Source organism: Leptosomus discolor, chromosome 21 (genome assembly GCF_034619465.1).
Source record: "Leptosomus discolor isolate bLepDis1 chromosome 21, bLepDis1.hap2, whole genome shotgun sequence".
Classification (NCBI taxonomy): domain Eukaryota; kingdom Metazoa; phylum Chordata; class Aves; order Leptosomiformes; family Leptosomidae; genus Leptosomus; species Leptosomus discolor.
The window spans coordinates 7,526,570-7,553,549 of record NC_141411.1 but is presented as its reverse complement, the minus strand read 5'-3'; the positions used below and the strand labels follow the sequence as shown (position 1 = coordinate 7,553,549).

General features: G+C 58.3%; 1 protein-coding gene across 1 annotated transcript; it reads left to right on the top strand.

Moving 5' to 3' along the window:
- Window positions 1-26,793, top strand: KIF21B (kinesin family member 21B). Its single transcript, XM_086476527.1, has 38 exons — window positions 1-124; window positions 969-1,111; window positions 1,218-1,273; window positions 2,639-2,782; window positions 3,193-3,415; window positions 3,775-3,957; window positions 7,033-7,182; window positions 7,410-7,544; window positions 7,919-8,086; window positions 8,576-8,691; window positions 9,308-9,503; window positions 9,907-10,096; window positions 10,211-10,274; window positions 10,742-10,966; window positions 11,273-11,354; window positions 11,841-11,958; window positions 12,268-12,459; window positions 13,122-13,321; window positions 13,486-13,593; window positions 14,036-14,104; window positions 14,502-14,731; window positions 15,143-15,290; window positions 15,388-15,582; window positions 16,422-16,523; window positions 16,661-16,826; window positions 17,127-17,187; window positions 17,505-17,562; window positions 18,058-18,263; window positions 18,748-18,822; window positions 18,986-19,099; window positions 19,752-19,790; window positions 21,612-21,748; window positions 22,093-22,273; window positions 23,162-23,326; window positions 23,868-23,985; window positions 24,544-24,714; window positions 25,218-25,417; window positions 26,739-26,793. The coding sequence occupies exons 1-38, from the start codon at window positions 1-3 to the stop codon at window positions 26,791-26,793; spliced, it is 5,307 nt and encodes a 1,768-aa protein (XP_086332653.1).
- The last annotated feature ends 187 nt before the right edge of the window (window positions 26,794-26,980 follow it).

Below are 26,980 nucleotides of genomic sequence, written 5' to 3'. Positions count from 1 at the left end.
ATGGCCGTCATCGCCTTTTTAATAGAGCTAGGGACAAGGAGTGCCAGAACGCACTCGCGTGGTGACTTTGACACTAGTGTTGCTGATCTCTGTTGCAGAGGAGGGAAACTTGAGGCAGAGCATGGCAAGTGCTGCCAGCTCCCCCAGTGCCAACTGGTGGGGATGAGGACAGGGCCAAGAAGAGCCCGTGCTGTTTCTGCAGATGCTTATGTCATGTTTGGCTGGAAAGCCGCCCAGTGGAAAACGGCCTGGGTGTATTGGTCAACAGTGGGCTGAACATGAGCCAGCAGTGTGCCCAGGTGGCCAAGAAGGCCAACAGCATCCTGGCCTGTATCAGGAATAGTGTGGCCAGCAGGAGCAGGAAGGTGATTGTCCCCGTGTTCAGTTTTGGGCCCTTCACCACGAGACAGACATTGAGATGCTGGAGCGTGTCCAGAGAAGGGCAGCGAAGCTGGCGAAGGGTCTGGAGAACAGGTCTGATGGGGAGCAGCTGAGGGAGCTGGGGGTGTTTAGTCTGGAGAAGAGGAGGCTGAGGGGAGACCTCATCACTCTCTACAACTACCTGAGAGGAGCTGCAGTGAGGTGGGTTTGGTCTCTTCTCCCAAGTAACAAGCGATAGGACGAGAGGAAATGTCCTCAAGTTGCGCCACGGGAGGTTTAGATTGGACATGAGAACAAATTTCTTCACAGAAGGGGTTGTTAAGCATCAGAACAGGCTGCCCAGGGAAGCGGTGGAGTCTCCATCCCTGGAGGTATTTAAAAGACATGTAGATGTGGTGCTGAGGGATGTGGCTCAGTGCTGGGCTTGGCAGTGCTGGGTTAACAGTTGGACCTGTTGATCTTAAAGGTCTTTTCCAACGTAACCGATTCTATGATTCTGTGTTTGGAGGAGGTGTCATGGTGCCTGGGCATGACTTGAACTACACATGAATGCTCACCTGGCCTGACCAGGGTGTGGCTTTGCCCAGTTCCTGGCATGGTGCTGCTCCTCTTGGGAAGGCAGGGATGGAACCCTCCGCTGTGGGAGAGCCGGGATAGTTGGACGCTGGGGAGCAGGAGGAGCAGCTGCACTGTCCTGGAGAAACCCTCTGTGATGTCTCTTGGTGGCCACGTAAATCTCCTGTGATGCTGGGTGACATTTCTGCACCATCCCAAGCAGAGTTGTGGCTGCTGGTGCTTGTCCCTGCCCTCCTGCTCCGCTTGCCCTGCTCTTGTAGCAGGGCTCCGTAGTATTTGCACACCAGCTGGCAGCAGCTCCCGAGGACTTCCCCCGGTGATGCTTGGCTGACTGCCTGGAGAGCAGGACCCTCTCCAGCCACCCTGGGAAGACGGGACAGCAGGGGGGAGCACATTGAGGACTGGCATCTGGGTCCCCTCCAGCCCCCACAGGTCCCCTGGCTGTGAGAGCCTGGGCGAGCAATGGGCAGCTCGGAGCTGGCTGGGCAGCGAGGTTTGGGGAGCAGGGGTTGGGGGGGACATCAATGTTGGTGGATGGACAGCTGGAACAGTCCAGCAGGACCGTGCTTGAGGTGTGTCCCCAGATGCCCTGTGGAAAACTTACGTGCGCACACCCCTCCAACGCTGCTGCTCATCCTCTCTTCTAAACCCATGTGCACATATTTAATCACCTTGGGGGAGCTGGGGGTAGGGGGGAGAAAGAAGTCTTTTGCTGAAAACCCCATTCTCATTTTTATTCAGAGGAAAAAAAAATTCCAAAAATACCATGGTCCCAGCTTGTTCCTCTGTCTGTTCCCTGGGGACAATGTCTCTGTGCATGTCTGGGGTGGGGAGGGAGGGAAGTGCATCACGTTGGTCAAAAAGTAATTAAAACTGGGGCTAATTTTCCTGGAGGAGGGTGGGACCCTGGGAAGGCGACGGTAGCGAGTCTAGGGCTGAGCACATCAGAGGCTGCTTTCTATTGTGGCTGCTGAGCTAAATATACCCGCGGATGCAAGTGGCTGTTCCCACACGTCTGCTGCGCAGGCAGGGGTGAGCAGGGTGCTCGCGCTGCCTCCCACCCCCCCGGGGACACCCTCTCTCCCCAAATATGGTGGGCTTTGGCCCTCCCAGGCTGTGTTTGCCGCCGGCCAGGCTGGCAAGGAGCAGTGGCTCATGCGGAGCCCCAACGCGCAAAGCGTCTGCTGCGGTGTCGGCGCTGGCTTGCCAGCGATGCGGCTTCGGAGGAATTAATAGCCGTGTTTACGAGGCACCCAGGGAGGGGAGATGTGTAGTCATTAGCTCTAATGAGAGCTGTTTGCCATGGCGCTTTGCTCTGTGCTCCCTCTTTCTCCACAAGTCCCCCGGGACCAGCCAGCTTCCCACAGCCAGCAGGCCAACCAGCTTCCCCACGTAGAGCCGTGCCTGTGTGGGTCCGGCTGTTCTGTACCCACATTTCTCGGGGAGGGGTTGAGTGCGGTGGTTGGGGATGCCGTGGGTCGGTGGTGGCTGCCACCAGAGCCAGGAGCCCGGCACAGCCTCGCCTGTCCCCATCTGCCGAGTCCACGGCTGGGGACAGCCACAGGGCTGGGTGGTGGTTTGGTTTAGATGGTTGTTTTGGCGGTGGCACTGTCTCGTCATGTTTTTGCATTTTTGCATTTCAAGCCTTTGTAACTGCAGTTTGATCTCGCTGCCTCTGAAGCGAGCGCGGCTGGCTGCAGCGCATCCCAGCTGCCCACCCACACTCTGGCAGTCCTCGTCAGGGCTGCTTCGATGTATTGATCGGTGTCTACGTGCAGTCCAGAGCTTGCTGCCCAGCTGGGGGCATCACGGTGAATGAGCCAGCGTAGGCACGGGGAGGCTGGCTGGCTCCATATGGGCTGTGCTGGGCCACATTTAGCTGTTGGCGCAAGAGCAGTTTGTAAGTGCAGGCTGCGTGTCATGACTGGGTCAGCCTGTGCCATGGTACCCAGCCCTGCCTGTCCCCTCTGCTGCGGAGGTGGCTGAAGGCATCGCTGTGGATGCACCGACCTCTTTTTATCAGCCGCAAATAGGCCAAGGTTGTCGCTGGGTGCAGGCGTTGAAGCATCCTCTGTGCTGTTTGTTGCACGCTGCAGGCAGAGATGCTGCTGGTTGCCTGCCCACAGCAGCCACCATTCCAGCATGGGCCACACTCGCACCCTCAGGGCCAGGCTTGTGTTCCTCACGACCGGGGTGAGCCTTGAGGCTGCCCTCAGCCTGCTCCTCTTCCTGCAGGATCCGTCCCCAGCTGTCCAAAGAGAAAATAGAGGGATGTCACATCTGTACCTCAGTGACACCCGGCGAGCCCCAGGTGCTGCTGGGGAAGGACAAGGCCTTCACCTACGACTTTGTCTTTGACCTGGACACATGGCAGGAGCAGATCTACACAACATGCGTGGGCAAGCTCATCGAAGGCTGCTTCGAGGGCTACAATGCCACCGTGCTGGCGTACGGCCAGGTGCGTGCTCTGCCTGCTCCCTGGCCTCTGGCAGGGACGTTGGGCTCTCCTGTGGCACTGGGTGCTGGGGATGCTGAGGTGGCACCTGCAGGGGTCAGGGAAGGTGGGGGGTATATCAGTTCCTGGGTGTGGAGGGGACAGAGGGTTGGGTGAGAGCTGGGGCAGGGGGTGGCCTTGGGTGGGAGGAGAGGGAGGCAGGGCTGGGCTGGGACCGTGGGAGCTGTTGTAGCAGTGGGGATCAGAGGGGCTCAGCAGAGGTGTTTAGGGAGGCTGGGGTGGCAGGGGGAGGTGTGGGGTGCAGCAGGCAGAGCTGAGCCTGGGAGGGCACAGCCAGCTCCCCCCTCGCTGCCTCCTCACAGACTGGCGCGGGGAAGACCTACACCATGGGCACCGGCTTCGACATGAACATCTCCGAGGACGAGCAGGGCATCATCCCGCGGGCCATCGGCCACCTCTTCAGCGGCATCGAGGAGCGCAAGCGGGCGGCGCAGAGTCAGGGCGTGGCAGCACCCGAGTTCAAAGTCAGCGCCCAGTTCCTGGAGGTAGGTGCCAGCAGGGCTGGGTGACACTGTGGCCCTGCCCTGTCCTTCACTCAGCTTCCGTGTCTCACGCTCCTCAAGTCCTCCGTATCCTGGCTGCTCCCCAGCTGAGCTGGACCCCGCAGCAGGCGTGTGGCCGGGGGTACGTGCTAGGGCAGATGAGACTTAAAGCACCTGAATGTTGTTGACCTCATGATGGCCACAAACTGGGGTGCCATTTTATTGGCTGCAGGGAACCCCTGCCATGGGGAAGGGGCTTATGCCTTGATCCCCTGGAGATTCAGGGGGCTCAGGTCTCGCTTACTCCTGTATGAGGTCAAGGATAGCGGCATACCTGCTCCCCTGGGTCTGGACCAGTGTTCCCAGTGAAACAAGGAGAGGAAAAAGTGCCATTCTTGTGGGGATTTGAGGGAGGGCTATGTTATTTCCCATGTCTTCTGCTGCATCTTTGACCTTGAAAATGCTTCATTGCGTCCTCTCCCGCCTCTGCTTTGGCCTCTCCATTTCAAAAGCCTCTTCTATTAACTGCTTCTTTCCCTGGAGAAGCTTGTCCCAGAAAGCCTGTAGACCTTGTGTGTCTGTGGTGACTTGCCTGGGGACTGGTCTTGGGGTGAAAGTGCCAAGAAGTTCAAAATGGGAATGGGTTTAAGGCCTTGGTGAGAAAACACAGGGTGGTGTTGAACAAAGCTCAGCTTCTGAACAAAGTTCACCTGGTTGGTGTCTGAATCTGGGGTACAGCCCAGAGGAGACAGGCAGGCAGAGAGAGAGGCCCCATGCTGTGATTTTTGCCTCCACGTGTCTTTGGTGGTCATCATGTCAGGATTCCTCCAGGTACAGATGGCCTAGAGAGGGGAAGAAGGGCCCAAAGTCACCTCCTAGCCTGGAGGGCTGACCTCCTTGTTGGAGAAGTCCTTCCCAATCAGCTTTCCATCTGCAGACCCCTTGTTAGCTCCCATGGTGCTGCCGTGCCTGGCCACATCCTTCCCTCCCCGCCACTCGGCCCGTCCGAGCTCCTGGCTGCCTTCCCACGCATCCTTGGCCTCATGGGGCTCTGCTCTGGGGAACCTGGGGGCTGGGATGGAAATGGGGACAATTTCCTGCCTGTTCTGAAATCACTCTGGGGGATAAACCTTGACAGGCGTTCCCCCACTGGAAAGTCCCCTAACCGTGTTGGGCCTGGGCATAGTCCTGCCTTCCCTGGGCTGTAGGATCGGATACTGACCTTCAGCCCAATGCATGTCCCCTCACCCTACGTGATACACTTTCCCTTCCCTTTCAGCCCAACGTATCTGCCCTCTAGGAGATCCTCTGCTGTCCAGCTGTATTTTCTCTTGCCTCAGTTTCTCCCACTCAGTTTGGGATGACCCGACAGTGCCCCAAGGAGCTGGGTGACCTGTTAGCTGGGGTTGGGACACGTGAAGGACGAACACTGGGAGGGGGATGCCTGTACTGCCTCTGTCCCAGGCCATCCTAGGAAGCACCTCTGCAGACCAAGAGGTCCAGCGCAACCCCAGAGGCACTTGGGGGTGATGGAGCAGTGGCCCTGCATGGGGTCACACCAGCTGCCATGGGGATTTCCTGCAGCCTTTCTCTTTCTTCGCCACCTCTGACCCCTGGTGGTTTTGGCTCTCAAAATAGCCTCAGATATGTTTGTCTGGTGGCTGCAGTGGAGGATGGGAACGAGACTTCCTCTGCTGTGTTTCAAAGCCACTCATGGTCACGATCCTCAGGCCAGCTGTGCCCAGCGGGACACTGGCAACTCCAAGGTGGGGGGGCTGTCTGCCAGCTGGTGGGGCGTGAAGGCTTTCAAGGGCCCTGTTATGTGTGGGTAGAGTAAAAACCCATTGCTTGATGGCCCAGGGACCAAGACTGTTGCAGCCTGTCAACAGCTTTACCCGGTGGTCCACCCTGCAGGCATGGACATCAAACCAGGAGCTCTTGTGCCAGCTGCGCTGAGACCTCTCCTACAGCCACCCTTATCCAGGCGACCCAGGGAGGGTTTTGTGGCAATAATGGCTCTCCTGTGCCAGCATGGGCACGTGGCTGCATCAGGCGCTGGTTTCCAACCCTGCTGTCCCAGCAGTGGTGCAGGATTTGGTTCTGCTGATCCCCATCCTGTGACTCTCCTCCTGGGCACAGGCAGTCAGAGTGGGGTTTAAACCCTCAGGGAGTCTGTTGGTACCTGGGGTGGCCAGGGACGGATTAGCCTGATCCACTCTGCTGGCCAGGAGCCTGTGGTCCTTGGGTGACCCTGCTCTCTGCACTGGGACGTGGGTGCGAGAGGGTGACTGTGGCATTGAGCGGTAGTGGCGGGGAGACAGACAGGCAGGGCTGTCCCTGTGTCCCAGTGTGACAGAGGATGCTGCAGAGTGGAGGTACAGATGAGGACATCCTCTGTCAGCTCTGGGTCCTCAGAGTTCTCCCTGCTTGTCCAGCACTCCCTGGTTCCCTCCCCCTTGTCCCTTTTCCACTCGGCAGAGTTGGCCTCAGGGAGCTGCGGTGGGAAAGGGGCTCCGCTGGCTCGTGTGGCCAGGGGGTCCCTGGGCGAACAGGGAAGGCTGGGGGATGTGTAGCTCCCGGGTGTCCACGCGGGCTCTGGGAACCGGACTCTGAAGGTCTCCTGGTTCCCACACAGCTGCTTGTGTGGGCCAGGGCCAGGACAGGGTCGGGCAGCTGGAACCAACCCAAACTGCAGCTCAGAGCCTCGCAGGGCAGGCAGGCACATGTATGCACACTGGTGCACATGCATGCATGCCTGTGCACACGTGTGCACACACACACCACCCTTGGGCATCCTGTCCTAGTGGGGTACCCGTGCATACATGTGCAGGTCAGAGCTTGTCTGTGCATCAGCTCCTATCTGCACACGCATGCTTGTGCGTCCTCTCCTGGTCAGCCTTGCCCAAGCACACACATGTGCACATACATGTAAACACAGACCCATCTCCAGCGGTGTGGCCTGTCCTCCTGGCTCTCAGGACAGCGGCAGCAGGGTGGCAGACGGCAATTCCCATCAGTCCCACTGTGCCGGGCTCTGGCATCCTCCTGCTTCCTACTGTTAACTTCTGCCCTGCTCAGCTCTACAATGAGGAGATCCTGGACCTGTTTGACAGTGCCCGCGACCCTGACGCACGCCACCGCAAATCCAACATCAAAATCCATGAGGATGCCAGCGGGAGCATCTACACCACGGGGGTCACGTCGCGCCTCATCAGCTCGCAGGACGAGGTAGGTGCAGGATGGGGCAGACATGGAGGAGGGACGGCAGCTGGGTGCCCACTGGCCAGGGATGTGCTACGTGAGGACATCCAGGCAGGGGAGGGTTCTCGCCCGGGATGGGACAGAGCAGCCCTGGGGTGATGCTGGGGTGCCTGCTGGGCTGCAGCAGGGTGCTGTCCTGCCTCCCTAGGAGCATGCTTCAAGGTTTCATTCTTCCCTGCCCTGTGTCGTTATAGCTGATCCAGTGCCTAAAACAGGGGGCTCTTTCCCGCACCACCGCCAGCACCCAGATGAACGTGCAGAGCTCCCGGTCCCATGCCATCTTCACCATCCACCTGTGCCAGATGAGAGTGTGCACCCGCCCGGAGCTGGTGAGACATGCTCCTGCCTCATGGCTCTTCCTGGGTCTGGTACCCAGGTGGTGTGGGTGGGTCCCGTGGAAAGGGGAGAGGATTTGAAGTCTTGCAAAGAGAGGCAGGGCTTTGTCGTCTTCTCAGTCGTAGCCAGCGTTACTACTTAATGGGAGCTGAGGTCTGCCTTGGAGTAGCCCCATCCAAGGCAGGGATGGTCTGGCCCAAGGGATGTCCCAGAGCAAGCTGCTGTTGGGATCCTCTCTCCCATCCTTGAGTGGCTGGACGCAGAGTGTGAATGCTCAGGTGTTTGCTGACGTCTGAGTGCGGCCAAGGGCACTCCCACCCGCTCTGGGTCTGTGGCGGTGACCCTCTCCATCTGTGCCTGGCCGCAGGTGAATGGGGAGGTGACCAGCCTCCTGGACGGAGCCCAGCCCACCACCGAGTACGAGACCCTCACGGCCAAGTTTCACTTCGTAGACCTGGCTGGTTCAGAGAGGCTGAAGCGAACGGGTGCTACTGGCGAGAGAGCAAAGGAAGGCATCTCCATCAACTGTGGGCTGGTACGGCCCTGGGCACCAGTGTGCAAGGGGAGGGGGGAAGCAGGGCCTGCCTGGGGGAGTGTGGGACACCTTTGGGTCCTGCTTGGAGCCGCTCTGGGCTGTTGGGGTTGCTGCTGTCTCTGCTGGGGTTTATGCTGCCTGGCCCTGTAAGGGAGGATATGCATAATCCAAAGTACCAGTGGTGAGGGCACAGCTCTGCTGCTGTGGGGAGAGGTTACAGCTGGACACAAGGGTGCAAGTCCTCCAAAGGTCAAAGGCTGCTAACTGGAGCTTAAAGAAATATCTAGGGCTTGATGCTGCCCCTCAGTGCACGTGGGAGAAATGCACAGCCCAGGGAAGGGGGGTGAATGCTGAGACTGGCAAGGGAAGCCCCATGCCTCCCCCTCTTGCACCCCAAACCTGTGCCACAGCACATGCCCCAGGCCTGACATGGTGGCTACGTGACAGCTGAGGCTGAATTTGGCGGGGGCCTTTCCTTTGTGTTGGTAGCTGGCCTTGGGGAACGTCATTAGTGCCCTCGGAGACCAGAGCAAGAAAGTTGTGCACGTGCCCTACCGTGACTCCAAGCTCACCCGCCTGCTGCAGGATTCCCTCGGGGGCAACAGGTAAGGGGGGTCCCAGGCTAAGGCTGAGCCCTGGGAGAGGCCTGCAGGGGCTGTCCCCCTGCAAATAGGGCTGAGGGTTTATGGAGCCATGGAGGAGCTATTTCAGGACTCAGATGCCTTTTGGGTTGCCTGGTGGGGAGGAGATGCCTCCTGGCAGGCAGTGCATGACGTTGCAGATATAAAGACCTTGGCTTCTAAGTCCCAGGTGCAATTAGCCAGCTTTGGCAGCATTAGCTGGTGCAAAACACTCTGGAGCCCTTGCAGGTCTGGGACTTGGCAGGTGGTGTTGCCCAGCAGGAGGTGGATTGAATTCCCTGCCTGCTTTGGGGGTACTTCTCTGAAGAGCCCGTTCTTCTGCAGCAATCCTGGCATGTGTGGGCTGGCTGGTGGAGGTTGGCTTTGCTCAGTGCTGTGTGATGTGTTGCTTGTGGGGTCTTACTGGTGCTCTGGCTGTGGGAGGGACTGAGCCCAGTTTATACCTAGGTTATAAAACACAGAAGGGGCTAGGATGGATGTCTGGGGGCACGTGGCCTGTGCTGAGTCCCAGATTTCCAGGTGCGGTGTTGGTGCAGGGTGGGAGAAACTGTCCTTTCATCCTCACCTTCACCTCCCCAAGCCAAACCATCATGATCGCCTGCGTGAGCCCATCCGACCGGGACTTCATGGAGACCCTGAACACGCTCAAGTATGCCAACCGGGCTCGCAACATCAAGAACAAGGTGGTGGTGAACCAGGACAAGACAAGTCAGCAGATCAGTGCCCTGCGGGCTGAGATTGCCCGCCTGCAGATGGAGCTGATGGAGTACAAGGCGGTAGGTGGCCCAGCAAGCCTGCAGAGGTGGGATGGAGGCAGGAGCAGAATGCCTCCTCCTCATGTTTGAATTGGGGTGGGTTTATCAGGAAAGACCCTCCTGCCTACCATGCTCTGCCCCTGTTCATAGGGGTAATTGCTAGGAGAGGTCAGGGGGCTTAAGAGATGGGGGCTCAGCTCCTACCCTGCTACAGGCAGGACCTTGGGCAAATGTCTTGGGGATGCTAAGGCAGGGAGAGGCCTTGAAGCATCTCTTACCCTCTGCCTGTTGAGCTCAGGCCTTCCTAGTCCATAGACTTGTCCCGCCCCTGCTTTGGTGGCTGGGGCTGTCCCCAGGGATGCAGTGGTGGGCCCTCATGTCCCAGTTTGCCCTGCACTCAAGGACTCTCCTCTTATCCACACAGGGCAAGCGGGTCATTGGGGAGGATGGCTCAGAGGGCTACAGCGACCTTTTCCGTGAGAACGCCATGCTGCAGAAGGAGAACAGCGCCCTGCGCATGCGGGTGAAGGCCATGCAGGAGGCCATCGATGCTATCAACAGCAGGGTCACTCATCTCATGAGCCAGGAGGCCAATCTGATGCTGGCCAAGGCAGGTGAGGCTGGGCTAGTGCGTGGCGTGGTGGGTCAGTCTGGCCAGTGTAGCTGGGATGGGTGCTGCGGTATAGCCCGTGTCTTGCCTTGGTCCACCCGTGCCTCTGCTCCTCCAGGTGACGGGAATGAAGCCATTGGCGCCCTCATCCAGAACTACATCCGGGAGATCGAAGAGCTGAGGTGAGCTGGGCATGGGGGCTGGTGAGTCACCTGGGTCCCTGGGCCAGCAGGTGCAATGGTGGGGTCTGAGCCCACGTGTGGCTCGCAGCTCCGTGCCCCCAGCATCACTGGGGTGAGTGGTAGGCCCTGATGGAGAAGCAGCTGACTGCATCGCAGCTACGCTGGGCCTGTAGGAGTCCAAGCGTTGGTGCTGGGCAGTGCTTTGGCCATTGTCATCCTCTGTGTGGCCTTTGAGGGAGGGGGAAATCCCAGGGACTGCTGGCACCTCAAAGCTGGGTCCATCCCAGTCTCTTGCGTGATCCTAGGACCTGCCTTGCAGCATCCTGACCTTTTGACCCAACGTAAATGGGAATGGCTTTGTGGTGACTCTGTCCCTGGCTCACACCATCCTAAAACCAGGCAACATTCCCTCCTCTGAGGACAGTGGGATGTCCCCTCTTTGACCACATCCCATCTCCACTCCCTAGGACGAAGCTCCTGGAGAGCGAGTCCATGAATGAGTCTCTGCGTCGCAGCCTCTCGCGTGTCTCTGCCCGCCCCCCCTACTCTGTGGGCTCGTCCCCAGCGTCTGGCTTGGCTGGGCTGTGCAGCCCTGCTGCTCCCGTGGAGACCGAGGCCTCCGATGTCCTCCGGCGGGCCAAGCAGGACCTGGAGCGCCTGAAAAAGAAAGAGAGGAGGCAGCGGAGGAAAAGGTGAAGGCAGCTGCTGTGTTATGTTGGGAAGGGAGAGGCTGTGTGTCTGTCCCTGTCCGTCCTTGTGGGGTCGGGTATCCTGCTTCCCCCATGCGTGCGAAAGCCAGAGCACTGAGACAGAGCCCAGAGGTCTGGGTTCTCCTCCCAGCACTGCCTTGCCCTTGGTCTCTTTTTCACCCACCACGTGATCCTGGAGGCTGTTTTCCCCAAAGGGTCCAAAAGCAGGAGTGGCGGGGGGGGCCGTCAGGACCTGTCCCTGGGCTTCCCCACGCTGGGACTCACCAGCACCTTGCTGCTCTCCCCCAGCCCAGAGAAAGAAGCATTTAAGAAGCGGCAGAAATTGCAGCAGGACAACGGGGAGGAAACAGATGAGAATGAAGTGGAAGAGGTGAGTGGGCTTCGTGTTCATACTGAGGGGGTTGTTTGGGTGTGGAGCATTGTCATCGCCCCACATGGGAGAGGGACCAAGCCCAGCCTGGCCCTGAAAGGAGGTTGGAGGTGTTATGGAGCAGAGGACTCCATGCTGGAGTGTGAGGCAGCTGGATGCTCCCCAGCCAGCCCCGCTGTGGAGAAAGGAGCCTGCATCTTTTGGGGCTTGGTTTCAGTAAGTGTAGGGGAAGGGGATTGGATGATGGAGTGTTATTCAGCTGAGAGGAGGTGGATGAAGGATGGATGGGACACAGAGATGCTCATCTCAACAGTGGGTGTCCAGAAATGGTGCTGCAGCTTCTGGGCATCTTGTGTGGGAGGGTGAGTTCCGTTGTGGGGGCTGCAGCCCATCATTTTGGAGTGAGCTGAGGTTTGGAGGAGAGGATCGCTGCAGAGAGAAGGCCAAGGCCATGCTGCAAGCTGAGGTTAGGCACTTGTCTCTTAGGAGGAGGAGGAGCAGGACGAGAGCGGCTGTGAGGAAGAGGATGGACGTGAGGATGAAGATGAGGACTCTGGCAGTGAAGAGAGCCTGGTGGACTCAGACTCGGATGCAGAGGAGAAGGGTAAAGTGTGGAGCCACACATGCAGCCCAGGGTATGGGGGTGCATTTGCTGATGTCTCCTGGCACTGAGCTCTGGTCCTGGGAAGGGAGAGTCCTCTGGGATGCCCCAGCTGTGTCTCCTATGGGGGGCTTGGAAAAGCACCGGGGTTGCTGCAGGGAGTCTCCAACGCTCTTTGGGGTGCTCTCACTCTCCAGCGATGTGGGTTCCCATCGGCTCCCTCTGCCCTCTTCTTGTGCTGTGGCTCAGTGGGGCCGTGGGAGCGATGCTCCTCCATTCATCCCAGCCTGACTGTCCCCCACCGGCCTCCAGCCGTGAATTTCCAGGCCGACCTGGCGGATCTGACTTGCGAGATAGAGATCAAGCAAAAGCTGATTGATGAGCTGGAGAACAGCCAGCGACGCCTGCAGACCCTCAAGCACCAGTATGAAGAGAAGCTGATCCTGCTGCAGAACAAGATTCGGGACACACAACTGGAGCGGGACCGGGTCCTGCAGAACCTCAGTGAGAACGGCCTTGCCTGTGGGATCCCACCCCTGCAGTGTTGGGCCCCAGTCCCCGCTCCTGCCCAGCTGACTTAGACCCAAAACGTCCACCCCCTGCATGCAAATCTGCCTCTGGTAGAGCTTTGCCATCCCCCTGCCTCTGCTTGAGCCCCTGGGACCCCCAACACCCTGCTTGTCTTGTCATGGGAGCGGGACTAGTCAGTTGAAGAGCTCCTGACCCTGCTGGTGCTGGAGAGGTGACTGGAAAGGATGGCAAGGCAATGCCTCTTCTAACCTTGAACACCACTTCATGACATGTGGGAACACTTGGGGAGACTGAGGTGCTAGAGACCTCGTGGTGTAGCTAGCTGATCTCTGGGCTCAGCAGGGCAGGATCAGCCATGCACATGGCTGTAGCTCTAGGTCTGCGGCTCCTCTCAGCCCAGCTACTGTGCTGTTAACCCACTGTCCCCACGCTGCACTGAGCCTTAACCCATCTCTTCCAGTGGGTCCCCCAGGCAGACCCCAGCCTGTGATAGGGCCAGAGCAGAGGAATGAGGAAGAGGAGTCTGGCAGGATGGGGAGGGAGCAGTGCCTGGTGCCTCCAGGCAGGGTGTGTAGGTGCAGGAGGAGGCCGGGGGGGCTGCGTGGCCGTGGCAAGCCCTCTCCTCACTCCCCCAGGCACCATGGAGTGCTACACAGAGGAGAAAGCCAACAAGATCAAAGCAGACTATGAGAAGCGGCTGAAGGAGATGAACAGGGACCTGCAGAAGCTCCAGGCAGCCCAGAAGGAGCATGCTCGCCTGCTCAAGAACCAGTCCCGCTACGAGCGAGAGCTGAGGAAGCTGCAGGCAGAGGTGGCTGAGATGAAGAAGGCAAAGGTACCTGGACATGATAGGGCAAGGAAGGTATCCCCTGGTCAAGTCTGGCCCCCTGCTCAGAGGCGATATTTTCCAATCCTGGTGGCAACTGCAAGGACATCTGCCTGTTTGCTGGGTGGGTGCCCTGGGACAGTGCACTGACAGGTGGTACCTTCACATCCCAGGTCGCACTGATGAAGCAGATGCGTGAGGAGCAGCAGCGGAGGCGGCTGGCAGAGACGAAGAGGAATCGGGAGATCGCGCAGCTCAAGAAGGAGCAGCGGCGGCAGGAGGTGAGAGCCCAGCCCACCTGTGCGCCACTGGGCGTCCCAGTCCAGGGGGGAGCTGGGCTGGTTGGGGGTGGGTGTTTGTCCTGCTCTGGCACTTCAAAGTGCTCATAAATCTTAGTTGGTGAAGCTCGGGGTCCTGTTGCACCCATGGCCTTGCCAGGGGCCATGCAGCCCCAGCAGAGCACACCTGGCTGAATGGCTCCCCAGGGCTTCCCGCAGCTCCTAGTGTGGTTGTAGAAGATGCTGTGAGCTCCTCGCCATGCTCAGGGGGGCAATGTGCCATCAGGGCCAGTCTTGAGCCTGGGAGCCTACTCGCTGTTAAAATCAGGAGTGAGGTTATTCGTGCAAAAGTAACTGCCCCAAGCTGTGGGGATGGGAGCCCTGGGACTGTGACTCTAGCTGGGGTGTCTGGGCAGGACCCCAGGGGAGTCTCTCTCTTGTACAGTTTCAGATCCGGGCTCTGGAGTCTCAGAAACGGCAGCAAGAAATAGTGCTTCGGAGGAAAACCCAGGAGGTGAGGGCCAGGGGGTGGATGTTTGCCTCCACGTAGCTCCCAGCCCCCATGGGGGTCCTGGCACCCGCGCTTGGCTCAGAGACACACCATCCTCCAGCCAGTGCCAGCTCTCGGAATGGGGTGCCCAAAAGGGTGGGAGGATTTTTATGGCTCATCAACTAGATGGGAGATGGTTGCAGGCAGCAGAGGAATTACCCATCTTGCGGGGCGGCTGAGCCTGGTGGCAGGGGATGGGCTACAAAGGAGAAGGGGGAAACCCATGATGCACAAATGGCCCCGGGGCTTTGTATCTCCAGAGCTGCCACTCTTGGTCCTGCGGGGACCTGGGGGTGACAGTGGCAGGTTTGGGCTGGTGATGCCCATTTGACACCCTCTTCTCTGCCCCTCCTCTGGGCAGGTCTCGGCGCTGCGCCGTCTCGCCAAGCCCATGTCAGACCGGGTTGCGGGCAGGACAAGTCAGAAGCCAGCCATGCTGGACTCAGGCGCAGAGGTCTCGGCCAGCACCACTTCCTCCGAGCCCGAGTCTGGTGCTCGATCCGTCTCCAGCATCGTGCGCCAATGGAACAGGAAAATCAACAACTTCCTGGGAGACCCCTCATCCTCCGTGAACGGGGCTCGGCCAGCCAGGTCAGGGCAGAGGCTGTGTGGCTGGGTGATGAGGCATCCCAGGACTCCCATGTCTGGCTTTTGGCTGGTGGTGAAGGTTGAAAGCCAGCTTCTGATTGTGCATTTGGCCCGTGTTAAACCACTGACCCAGTGACAGGCTGTGCTGGCAGAGTGTGAATGACTGTCACCTGGGCTTGAGCCCAGTGCTGGCCTTCCACGAGCATTAAATGCCATGGCACAAACCCTGCTGGGCTCATCTCTTGTCCCTCTGTTTGCTATGGGGTGATGGAAAAGCTGGACAATTTGGAAACAATGCAGATGCCTCCTCTGCTCCTGGCCAGCCAGAGCCCAGGCGTCCTGCTGGGGCATGCACAGCTTTCCAGGCATGGTGCGGCCGATTGCCCAAGTGCTGCTTCTTCACTCTGGCTGTAGGAAGAAGTTCCCCAAGAAGGGGGCAAGCCAGACCTTCAGCAAAGCCGCCCGCCTCAAGTGGCAGTCGTTGGAGCGGCGCATCTTTGACATTGTCATGCAGAGGATGACCATCGTCAATCTGGAGGCTGACATGGAGCGGCTCATCAAGGTGACCATGGCGCTGGGGACAGAGAGGGCTGGGTAGTGGGTGCGAGGCAGGGGGACAGTCATGCCAACAGTGCCAATCCCCCTCCCTTTTCCCCCAGAAACGCGAGGAGCTGTCACTGCTGCAGGAAGCATTGCTGAGCAAGAGGGCAAAACTGCAGGCAGAGAGCCCCAGGGAGCAGAAGGGGCTGCAGGAGCTGAACGAGGAGATTGAGGTGCTGGGGGCCAACATTGACTACATCAATGACAGCATTTCTGACTGCCAGGCCACCATCATGCAGATCGAGGAGACCAAGGTGGGTGGCTGGACTGAGCCCAGCTGGCAGGGAGAGAGCAGGAGCATCCCTGGGAGGTAAGGGCGTCCTTGGGCACAACCAGGCTTGGCACCCCAGAGTCCTCCTCTGAGCTGTCACACACTCAGTGGGGGCTGTACCCACACAGTCACTTATGAGATGGCTAATTGTGGAGGGGAGCGCTGCCAAGTCCTTGCACATCCACGGACAGGCTGTTGGTGCCCTGCGCCCCACTGCTTTGGGATTATAGGGAAGCTGCAGCTCTCATCCTGCCCGTGGGGCTGGCAGTCACTTGTCCCCGTGGGAGCTTCATGTGCTGGAGACATCCCGGGGAGGACTGGCTTTCTTTTCTGGCATTAACCTTGCAGATTTTGTGTCCAGTTTTGATGCTGGGCATACCACAGAGATGCTGTGCAGCTCCCGGCTTCCCTCTAGTGGTTGCAGCCCGGGCTGGAGGCTGTGTGTTGTCCTTGGCTTGTCCTCAGCCATCACCTAGATTGGTGGGGAAGAAGGGGCTCTTGTTAACTGACACTAGACTTTGGGCCAATGACCTGATCTGCTGTGGTTTCAGGTGAGGCTGGTACCTGCAGATTAGTGACCAATTCAGTGTTGGCACCAGGATTTCTGTAGCAACACAGGAGCCCTTCAGGTTGTGTTGGCCACCTCCATGGCCAGATCTCCCCAGTAGCCACTTGGGCAGACTAGAGAGCGAGTGTTGGGACTGGACAGTGCTGGCAGGGCGATGGAGGTGCTGTGCTGGCCAGAGATGGGAATTCTGCCCATCCCATGCCCAGTGGCAAAGCTTCCCTGTGGCATCCAATGCCCGTCCCTCCGCTTTTCAGGAGGAGCTGGACTCCACAGACACCTCGGTGGTGATCAGCTCCTGTTCCCTGGCTGAAGCCCGGCTCCTGCTGGACAACTTCTTGAAGGCCTCCATCGACAAGGTGCGGGGCCAAGATGGGACCTGGATGCATGATGGGATTTCTCGCAGTTGGAGAGGGAAGCAGGGTGCCAGGATGGGGACCTGGTGGTAGGGACCCCAGGCACCTGCCTGACGTCTGGCATGGCCATCCTTCCCCAGGGGCTGCAGGTGGCACAGAAGGAGGCCCAGATCCGCCTGCTAGAGGGGCGCCTGCGGCAGACGGACATGGCCAGCTCCTCGCAGAACCACGCCTTCCTGGACGCCCTGCGGGAGAAGGCCGAGTCACACCCCGAGCTGCAGGCCCTGATCCACAACGTCCAGCAAGGTGAGACCCAGGGCTGGGGCATCCTTGGGCCAGGCATGCTGCCTGTGGGGCGAGGTGCCCACCCATGCCAGCCCCCTGAGAAGCACCTGGAGGTGCCATGGCTGGGACTAGCATGCCCAGGGCTGCCCCGACGGTGGTGCTGGGTGGGGACATGTGCTCCAGCCACCACACAACAGGCACGAGGACCAGGTCCCCTGCCAGCAATGGCCTGGGCTGCGCACTCTGCCATGCGGTTCAGATGGGCCTCCATACAATGGGGTCCCCTCTGCGCTGCTGATGTGCTGTCTCCCTCCTGCACAGAGAACGGCTACACCAGCACAGATGAGGAGGTCTCAGAGTTCAGCCTGGCTTCAGATGGGAGGTGAGCACCTGGCCTGGCGCTGCCTGAGCTGGTGGCGGCTGGGAAGGCGACAGGTGGGGTGGGATGTCCAGTGCCACTCATGGGACCTCACAGATGGACATAGACAAACAAAGCCCCACCTAAGCTTTCCTGTGGTGCCCAGCCCTCGGGGAGGGTAGCAGAGATGACTTTTAGACACCAGCAGGGAGTGCAGACTAGGTCATCCCCTGGAGAAAGGGTGCTGGGGAGCACCCAAGGAGTCTGGTGTGTTGGTGGCAACCAGCTCTTTGAAAGAAGCTTGGCACTGAAGATCCATCTTTTCTCTCCTCTCCTTGCAGCATCTCCCAGTCTTTCACCATGAAAGGCTCAGCAAGCCAGGATGACTTCAAGTTCAAGGTTAGTTGGCCTTTCTGTGTGGCCTCATCACAGGGAATGGGAGGAGGGATGGTGGGGCATGTTGTTCAGTGATGATCCAGGCATTTGCTCTGTAGTCTGACCTTTGGAGGGACAGACTTGGTATAGGACCATGTGGCTGGTCTCTGGGTGGGGTCAGCGCTAAGGAAGGGGGAACCAAGGCCTCCTGGTACTGTGGTCGTCTGAAGCACCAGAGACTTAGGAAACATCCACCACATTAGCCAATACCCTCCAGATTTGAGTGGGCACCAAGGAGGTCCCTGTGCAGTGGGCAAAGGTGGAAGAAAGTGCACGTTCTGCACAGGCTGTCACATTTGCTTAGAGCATCGAGAGCTGGCACTGTGATGGGCATTCCACCATGATACAGGGGGAACTCAACCTCCTGTGGCCAGAGAGCACAAGCTTTTCCATGTCACAGCTCTCTGGCTGCTCCTGCTCTCCTCCCCCATGCTACCTGTGCCCTCTGCCCTGCTCTAGGGAGAGCCCAAGCTCTCAGGGCAGATGAAGGCAGTGTCAGCTGAGTGTCTAGGACCCACGCTGGATGTCTCCACCAAGAACATCACCAAGTCCTTGGCATCCCTTATGGAGATCAAAGAGGATGGGATCAGCTTCTCCATCCGAGATTCCTATTACAAGGAGAAGGTGTCGCGCACCATCAGCCTGCCCACGCGAGGAAGCACCTTGTGAGCATGGGGTGATGGGTCTCTGGGCATTGGGAGGCTCATGGAGGCATGGGCCAGCAGGCGGGAAGCTGTGCCCTGGCTGTGCAGTTGCAGAGTGGTGAGGGTGACCCCAGTCCTGCATCTATCCAGGCTTGTCTGCAGCAAGTAGTGGTGGATTTCTCCAGCGGGACTTGGAGAGTGTCTAAGAGTATGTTGGTATCCTCTACAGATGGAGAGAAGGGTACTCCAGGAGGAGGGAAAGAAGGGGGGCGTGCAAGGGTCCCTGACTCACTGCCCTAGGTTATCAGCCTTCTTGAAGGCTTCTTGGGTTGCCAAAAGCCTCCACGCTCATGGGATGACTCAAGGCATCCTCAGAGCTTGTGATTGTGACTCCAGGGCAGCCCAACTTCTCGATTTAGTCTGCTGGGGAAGGACATGGGCATTCAGCATGGAGGATCCCAGCAAGGGGGCAGGCACCCACTGTGCTCTGTTTCACTTGCTTTAGTCCCAGGCAATCTCGTGGCTCAGACACTTCGCCTCTGACAAGGAGGAAATCCTATGACCGTGGACAACCTGCCAGGTGAGTTTGGGAGCTGGAGAAATGGTGACATGGGCAGGGAGAGGCTGAGCGTTCCAGACGACTGGGGAGAGATGCTGGCTGGACCAGCACTTGCTGGTGTGCCGGGCAGCTGCCGGGTGAGCTGTTCCCAAGTCATGTGTCCCTCTAATCCTTCCTGGCTCAGGCCTCCAGATGTTGGCTTCACACCTCCCTCATCCCCACCCACCCGTCCACGCAACGACCGCAATGTCTTCTCTCGTCTCACAAGCAACCAGAGCCAGGGGTCTGCCTTGGATAAGTAAGTCCTGGTGGGGCGGGAGGGTCTGAGTGAGGGGGACCCATACGATAACAGCAAATGCCATGTACCAGGTCCCACGGTGGAGTGTAGAAGCGTAGGACCTGGGTCGGCTCAGCCAGCCTCCTGCCACCATTTTCACTCGCTGCTCCTCTCCGTGAGGGAGCAGATGCTCTGCAAGGGCCGTGCTGAACCCTTGCCCTGTCCTGCCTGCTGTGTGTCCCCTCCGAGCTTGCTGTCCTCGCCGCTGGCTAAGTCCTACTTGGAGAGAGGGCAATGCCAGGCTTGGACCACTGGAAAAGGATATGGAGCAGGATGGGGGCTCACAGGAAGCTGATGGACTGCCACCAACCCACAAATGCTGCTCCAGCCTCCCCCAGCCTGCAGCAGGTTGGGTAGCTGCCCTCAACTTGGAGCATTGCTAGCACCGCTGACGTTCCCTGATGGAGACCTGCTGTCTGATCCTCACATACCCTCCTGCGCCTCTGCTCTCTCCCCTGGTTCTCCACGTGTGCTTCTCTTTCTCCCTCCCCTCCTCCTTCTCTCTGTCCTACACTGGCTTGGATGCAATAACAATCCTCCACCTCTGACTCCTCTGCTGCCTCTTCTAGTCTGGGTTTTCTCTCCCATAATCCTGCTAATTTTCTGCCCCTAGGTCTGATGACAGCGATTCCTCTGTCTCGGAGGTGCTGAGGTATAGACAACTTTCTATTTATTATCCCTTCCTCCTCTCCTCCTTCTCTCTGTCTCACGAGTCTGCTCTCCCTTGTCCCTGCATGCTCCACCTGCACCTTGCTGCTCTCCCCCACCTCCCAGCTTGTGTGTGCTGTCCCCTCTCAGCATGCCACCTCCAGTGTCTGGTGCTGTTCCCTCGGTTGCAAGTTCGAACCATTCTTGCTCTGATTAGCCCTTAGAAATATGGCACTCGGCTCACCTACGGGCACTGACTGGTTTGGGGTGGCAGCATGTTCTCCTCCAGCTCTGATGGGCCCTTATCAGCATGACACTACCATGTCCCATATGGTTTCCCAGCTCTCCAGCAGGACGGTGTGATGCTGGGGCAGGGGGCAAGCAGCCCTGCATGCTCCCAGTGTGTCCTCCGTACAAGCAACTTCCAGGCAAATATCTCCAGGTGCTCCCCACACCTGGTTGTGCTTCCCTGGTGCTGGGTGGTGGGTAGGTAGATCTCTTTCCCAAAGAAACCAAGCCAGACTGTGGTGCAGAGCACAGCCTTGGGGTTAAGGTGCTCCTGGGCTTGTCCCACTGCACCCTCCTGCCTATGAACATTTCCCAACATGAGGGCCACCTTTTCCCCATCCTTTGGGAACATCAGCCCTCCAGCACCCGGGTGTCCCCTCACACCTGAGTTCACGCAGGTGCCCAGTCACTGAAGAGGTGGCACCAGAGGAGTCTGTGCTGGAGCCTCTGTCAGTTTGTCACCTCGGGCAGTTTGCAGTCAGGCAGCAATGCAAAGTCCATCGATAACATCTCACCCTGGGGAGCCAGGATTTCTGTTTAGATTCAGTGTCACCTAAAGGCTGGTAGGAACACCAGGGGTCAGGGAAGGACTGTTTAACTTGAGTTTGTAAGCACAACTGCTGAGAAAGAAAGATCACGTGATCAGGTGATTTCCAAACCCAAATAATGAGTCTGTGTTTGTCCTCACAAGTAACACAAACCTTACGTGGCCTCGGGCCTGCCCTTCTCCAGCCCCGTGCCTCAGTTTCCCTGCCTATAAGAAGAGACTAGCACAGCCCAGGGCCCCACAGCCATGGGGAGGCTGTGCTTTGTGGTGCCAGCTGGAAGGAGCTGTTGGTGGCCGTGCACGCTCAAGTCTGGAAGGGTAATGGCTGTCGGTCCTTGGCACCCCGAGCACTGCTGAAAAGGAGAGGATTGTCAGATGCTGTGTCCAGAGGGACAGGCAGCAGGTGTCCCTGGGAGGAAGATTTGGAGCCCAGAGCCAGTGGTGGGTGCAGGGCTTCCACAGCCATTGCAACAGGGACACTGAGTGCAAAAGCCGGGACTTTTGTTACCCTTCTGTAAAGGAGCGTGGTCCTGCCTCTGAATGTCACCAGCCACAGGCTGACAGCCTCGGAGGAACTGGGGTGTTGGATATTGGTACCCTGAAACATTTATCCTAGCAGAGCTTCAGGCTGGAGAAGGTGCAGTTTGTCCCAAGCAGACCTGAGGAGCTGGGCCTCCTGGCTCCTCGGGTCTGCACTGGTCAGGCATGAGAGGTTCAGCAGGAGAGCAGAGGCCACCATGCAGCGCCCCCCTTTCCTAGTCTGTATTGCTGGGGTAGAGGCAGTAGGCAGGGATTGCTTCTGGGGAGGGAGATTCCTGGGGTTTCCATGAAGACCTTTGCTCAGACGTGCTGCATTCAGATGGAGGGGCCCATTGCACTACCAGGCGGTGGTAGGTGCTTGGGGTGAGCTCTCCCGTGCCCCTGGGACGTTGCAGTGCGGTGCCTTTCCACACACACCCCACCGTGCTTGTTCTTTCTTTTCTACGCAAGGGGCATCATTAACCCGGTGGGTGGCACCAAGAATGCCCGGACAGCCCCGCTGCAGTGTGTCTCCATGGCAGAAGGACACACCAAGCCTGTGCTCTGCCTGGATGCCACCGATGAGCTGCTTTTCACTGGGTCCAAAGGTGCGTGATGGACAGAGAGGATGTGGGGGTTGCTGGCCTGCAGAGACTATGGGGGCAGGTTGGCACAGGGGGATACATGAAGTGCCAGACATCGCGGGGATGGTTCCTTCTGAGCCTCTTTCCTGTCCTCGGTTTTGAGCCTTGCCCTGCGCTGCCCTGGCTCTGGGGCTGGCTGGCTCCTTTCCTCTGGCCCTGTGGGTGGGGGGAGGCAATGCTGAGAAGATTATGGCCCTCAAGCCATCATGCCCTCGGAGGGAGACATACACACGCACACACACAAACACCCACACGCACACGCACACCCCCGCAGCCTGACACTCCTGGGCACGTTCTTCCTCCTGCAGACCGGAGCTGCAAAATGTGGAACCTGGTGACGGGCCAAGAAATTGCTTCCCTCAAGGGTCACCCAAACAACGTGGTTTCCATCAAGTACTGCAGCCACACGGGACTGGTGTTCACTGTGTCTACGTCATACATCAAAGTGTGGGACATACGGGATTCGGCCCGGTGCATCCGCACCCTCACGTACGTGGCAGGCAGGAGCAGCCGTGGGGGACCGTGCCCTCTCTGGGCATCTCTGGCTTTGCAGAAGCCAGTCCCAGGATCTACTGGGGCTGGAAGGTCAAGGACTAGCTACCTCAGTGCCAGTTAGCAGTGCTGCATCCTCAGGGAGCAGGGAGACTGGGAGAGAGTTTGGGGTGAGGGTACCCGTGGGGACCTCCTGCAGCGAAAGCTGAGGGTAAAGAGCTTTGCAGAGATTTGCAGCCACTTCTGGGCATGGCCACGAGAGCCAGCAGCTCTGTAGAGAAGGCACAGCCCCTAGCAGCATTATGGCTGAGTAAATCACAGGCTTTGCAGTGGGAAACTCAGATTTTTAGGAGGAGTTTGGGGACAAGAAGAGAGCATGGGCCAGGCTGTAGCTGTGGTCTGCCAGTCTGGAGCAGAGCTCCAATGATAGAAGAGTATGGCAGGCCAGGGTTACCAGCTCACTCCAGCCCAGAGCTCCTTCTCCATCCAGCCTCAGCTCATCTACCTTGTCTTGAAGGTGCTTCTCCCTTGGTGCAGAGGCCAATTACCTCTGCCTCCCTGTGCTGGCTGCCAGCACTAGCCAGCTCTCCTGCAGAAAGCAAAGAGGAATGGGAGGAGAGAAGAGCAGCCCTCAAACAGAAACCAGGGCAGGATGCTCCGTGTCATGTACACACCTGGCACCCTTGGCTCCCTCTGCAAGCAAGGCACTGGCCATGGGGACAGAAGCCTTGTTGAGCCCATTGTGGCCAGAGAGATGATGATACCTCTATGGCCTTTCCCCAGTGCAGGACCCACCTGTGCCAGCCTGGAGCCAACAGCCCTGTGTGGTTCTTCAGTGACTCTGATCTCTGCTCATCCTCCCCCCTTGGCTTCTCTTTCCCTTAGATCTTCCGGACAGGTGATCTCCGGGGATGCATGTGCTGGGACCACCACCCGCACTGTCACCAGCGTGCAGGGGGAGCACCAGATCAACCAGATCGCTCTCAATCCCACTGGCACCATGCTCTATGCTGCCACGGGTAACTCCGTCCGCATCTGGGAGCTGAGCAGGTGAGGGGGTAGTGCTGGGGTGGGCAGGACAGCTTACAGATGCTGAGTGGACACTGCCTGCTCAGAGCGGCCTGAAATTGCTCCCCCCAGGGAAAGTTAAAGCCTTTTTAGCAACGGAAGTTGCCTGGAATAAGGACTTTCAGGACCTTTTCCTGTGGGACCGAAGCAGTGATGAACAGCAACGGAGCTACTGGGGGTGGAGGGGTTTGTCTGTGAGCTGGGCAGAGCTTAGGAGAAGGGGAAAGACATGTGGCGTGAGCAGCAGTACCCCCCTGGTTTGGCTGTTGCCCCCCTCCCTGCCAGGTGGACACTGGGCTGCTGACCCCTTGCTGCAGCCTGGGCCATGTGGCCAGATGTTGGCGTGCCCCGAGGCTGCCTTCCTTCCACAGCATCACTAGGAATCACTAGGAAGAGAGGTGTCCCTGCTCACAGTCCTCCGAAAGGAGCAACCCCTATGGGGGAGCTCCAGGGCCTGGGAGAGCCCCTTGGAGGAGCTTCAGCCCTTGGAAAGGGGCTGGCTGACCCGTATTATTGAACTCAGGTTGCAGCCCATCGGGAAGCTGAGTGGCCATATCGGGCCTGTGATGTGTCTCACGGTAAACCAGACGGCGAGCAACCACGACCTGGTGGTCACAGGCTCCAAAGATCACTACGTCAAGGTACTCTTCTCCTTAGAGAGCAGAGCCCTCTATCCCAAGGGAAGCCCAGATGTTGGCAACCCCTAAGGTCTCTTCTCTCCTCCTGACATCTGAGCCCAGTTCTCCTCGCCAATACAGATGCTTTGTGCCTGCTCATTCACGACTCCAGCACAGCAAGAGCTTGCTCCTCCCTTTTAGGTTTCTGCTGGTTTTTAGCAAGTTGAATTGGAGCTGGCACCAGGGGAGTGAAGAGGGGTGGTGAGATAATGAGGGAGGCAGGATCCTGGTCTGGCTGCTGCAAGCTGTTAGCTTGGCTCCTGGAGGTGTGTGAAAGCTCACCTTGAATAAAAATGCAGCAGAATGGGGGCTGCCTCTGGAGGCAGACCTCCACTGATGGTGGCAGGACCCCTAGAGAGACTTTGGCCCCCAAAAAAGCTTCCACTAGACAATGCCCACTTCTCTTTCCAGCATCACTCTGGGTGCCCTGAGCCTAGAAAACAGTGTGTGATGCTCTCCAAGAGAGAGTCCACTCTGTTTCCAGTGCCATCTGGGATCTTTCACCCCCTATTCTTCCCCCAGGTGTTTGAGATTGCTGAGGGCATGGTGGGCAATATTAGCCCCACTCACAATTTTGAGCCCCCTCACTACGACGGCATCGAGTGCCTGGCCATCCAGGGAGACATCCTCTTCAGCGGATCCAGGGACAATGGCATAAAGAAGTGGGATCTGGAGCAGCAGGAACTTATCCAGGTCTGGAGGGGAGCATACGGCACAGGTCCTCGGGGTAACAAGGGGTGGGGAAGTATTGCTGCTGGGGGTCTGGGGGGACCGTTGTTCAGGGACCTGGTGCCAATGTCCTGCCCTGAGCTAACCAGGGAAGGCACTCCCATTCCTGGGAATCTGGCAGTGCATGTGTGAGGTGGTTCTGTACCCTCTAAGTTTGTGCTGTAGGGCACTCGGGATTGCCAGCTCCCCACCTGGCACACAGGTTGCGGCATCAGCTGCAGAGCTGGGTGTTGTCTCCTGCTGGGTTCCTCTCTGAAGGCAGGATTGTTGTCTCCTGCCCCAGAGACAAATCAAGCCCAGACTTTTGAATCTATCCCTTTGGCCTCCTAACTTTGCATAACTAGCCCCATGATCCAGATCAGCCCTGGGGCAGCAGTGAGGGTCTGAGCCTCCCAGGTTGGCTGCCTGAGGTGGTGGTGCTGCAGATGAGGTTGGTCATGATCTCTGCTCTGTGCCTGTACCTACAGCAAATCCCTAATGCCCACAAAGACTGGGTCTGTGCCCTGGCCTTCATCCCTGGCCGCCCCATGGTGCTGAGTGCTTGCCGAGGAGGCATGATCAAAGTCTGGAACGTAGACAACTTCACCCCCGTTGGGGAGATCAAAGGGCACGACAGCCCTATCAATGCCATCTGCACCAACTCAAAGCACATCTTCACTGCCTCCAGGTGAGCCCTGGGCTTTCTGTTCCCCAGAGCCCCTGGGAGGTGGGAGAACCCTGGGTTGAACTTTCATCCCTGGGCCTGGGTGGGTTTGGTCTGAGTGGACAGAGGGCAGGGAGGGAGGGAAGGGGGGTCTCTCACAGCTTTCTAGTCTGTCCTCTCCTTCATCTCATCTTGCCCACCTTAGCCCGCCCCATGACACGGCCTGCCCACTGCAGTGCCAGGAGCTGTTCCCCCAGCCATCCCCTACCCATATTCTGGTGATGCCCTGGGATATCCCCCACGCAGGGACCCCTCTCCCCCGGGGCTGGTCACCCTCTGCTGCTCTTGGGGAGCTCTTTGGCAGCAAGACTCTGATGTCCTCTTTTCGCCCATGTCCCTTTTCTCCCTTCCTTTTTCTCTGTCTCTCTCTATCTCCTCTCCTCCCCACCTCCCATCTGTGCCACAGCGACTGCCGGGTAAAGTTATGGAATTACGTGCCTGGGCTCACCCCTTGCCTTCCACGACGCGTCCTTGCCATAAAGGGCCGTGCTACTAGTCTGCCTTGACCCTCCTGCTCTTTCTGACTGTCTTGCTCATGCACTCTTCTTCTGTCTTTTCTTTCTTTTTCTCTTTTTCTCCATCTCTTTTTCCCTCTGTCTTTCTCTCTGTTGCTTGCTTGTGCTTCTTTCTCTCTCTTTTTCTTTCTTTCTTTCTCTCTGGTCTGAGCTGCTCCTTCACGGTATGAAACTATTTTGCGTTTTTCCCACTTGTTAAATCTTTGCTAGAAGTGACTTGCCCCTTTGTCCCAGCCATACCACCACGTTGTTTTGGTTTGCCTTTTTTTTTTTTTTTTTTTTTTTTTTCTCTTGCCAAGTGCCCACATCTACTGTGGCAGCTCCGTGGAAGTTGTGACCTGCCTGCACCCTTGCATGGATGGTGGGACGGGAGTCAGCAGCCACCCCTGAAGCAGCCCATGCCCTGGGGAGACCAAGCATAGCAGCTCCCTGCGGTGTCAACCCGTTGACCTAGCTAGAGCTCATTCAAGGGATGCAGGCATCCTGTTGTTGGGGTCAGCCCTGGAGGTCACCATTTCCCTTTGTCCCCAACTGCGCCAGTGGGGTGAGCTGGAGGCTGAGCCCCATTGGGCCTTGCCTGCTCCCCAAAACAGATTGGGAAACCTCCTGTCAAGGGAAAAGGGCCTGGATGTTTTGTGGGCTGCATGCTGCCACGGGCTGGGGGTGGGGAGCGTTTCTTCTCGCGGTGCAGCGGGCTCCTCTGCAGCACGTCTGCGGGGCTCCTGCAGGAGCCCGTGGCTCACACCATCCCTCTCGCCTTTGTTTCTCAGTGACTTGACAGTGAAGCTTTGGAGCGGGAGGAGGTTACCCACGGGGTCGAACTAGGAACTGCAAGAAGACTGGAAGACTTGACAGGAGGGTGAAAGTCAGGTTACCTCTCCCTTGCTATCAAGACCTGGTCATCTATAGGAGCTCAGCCCAGGGACAGGGATTTCTTTGTGCCTGACATGACAGCGTGGATGATGTCCCACCTGGTACTTTGAGCACTGCCAGCTCCTGTGAGGAGGCAGCT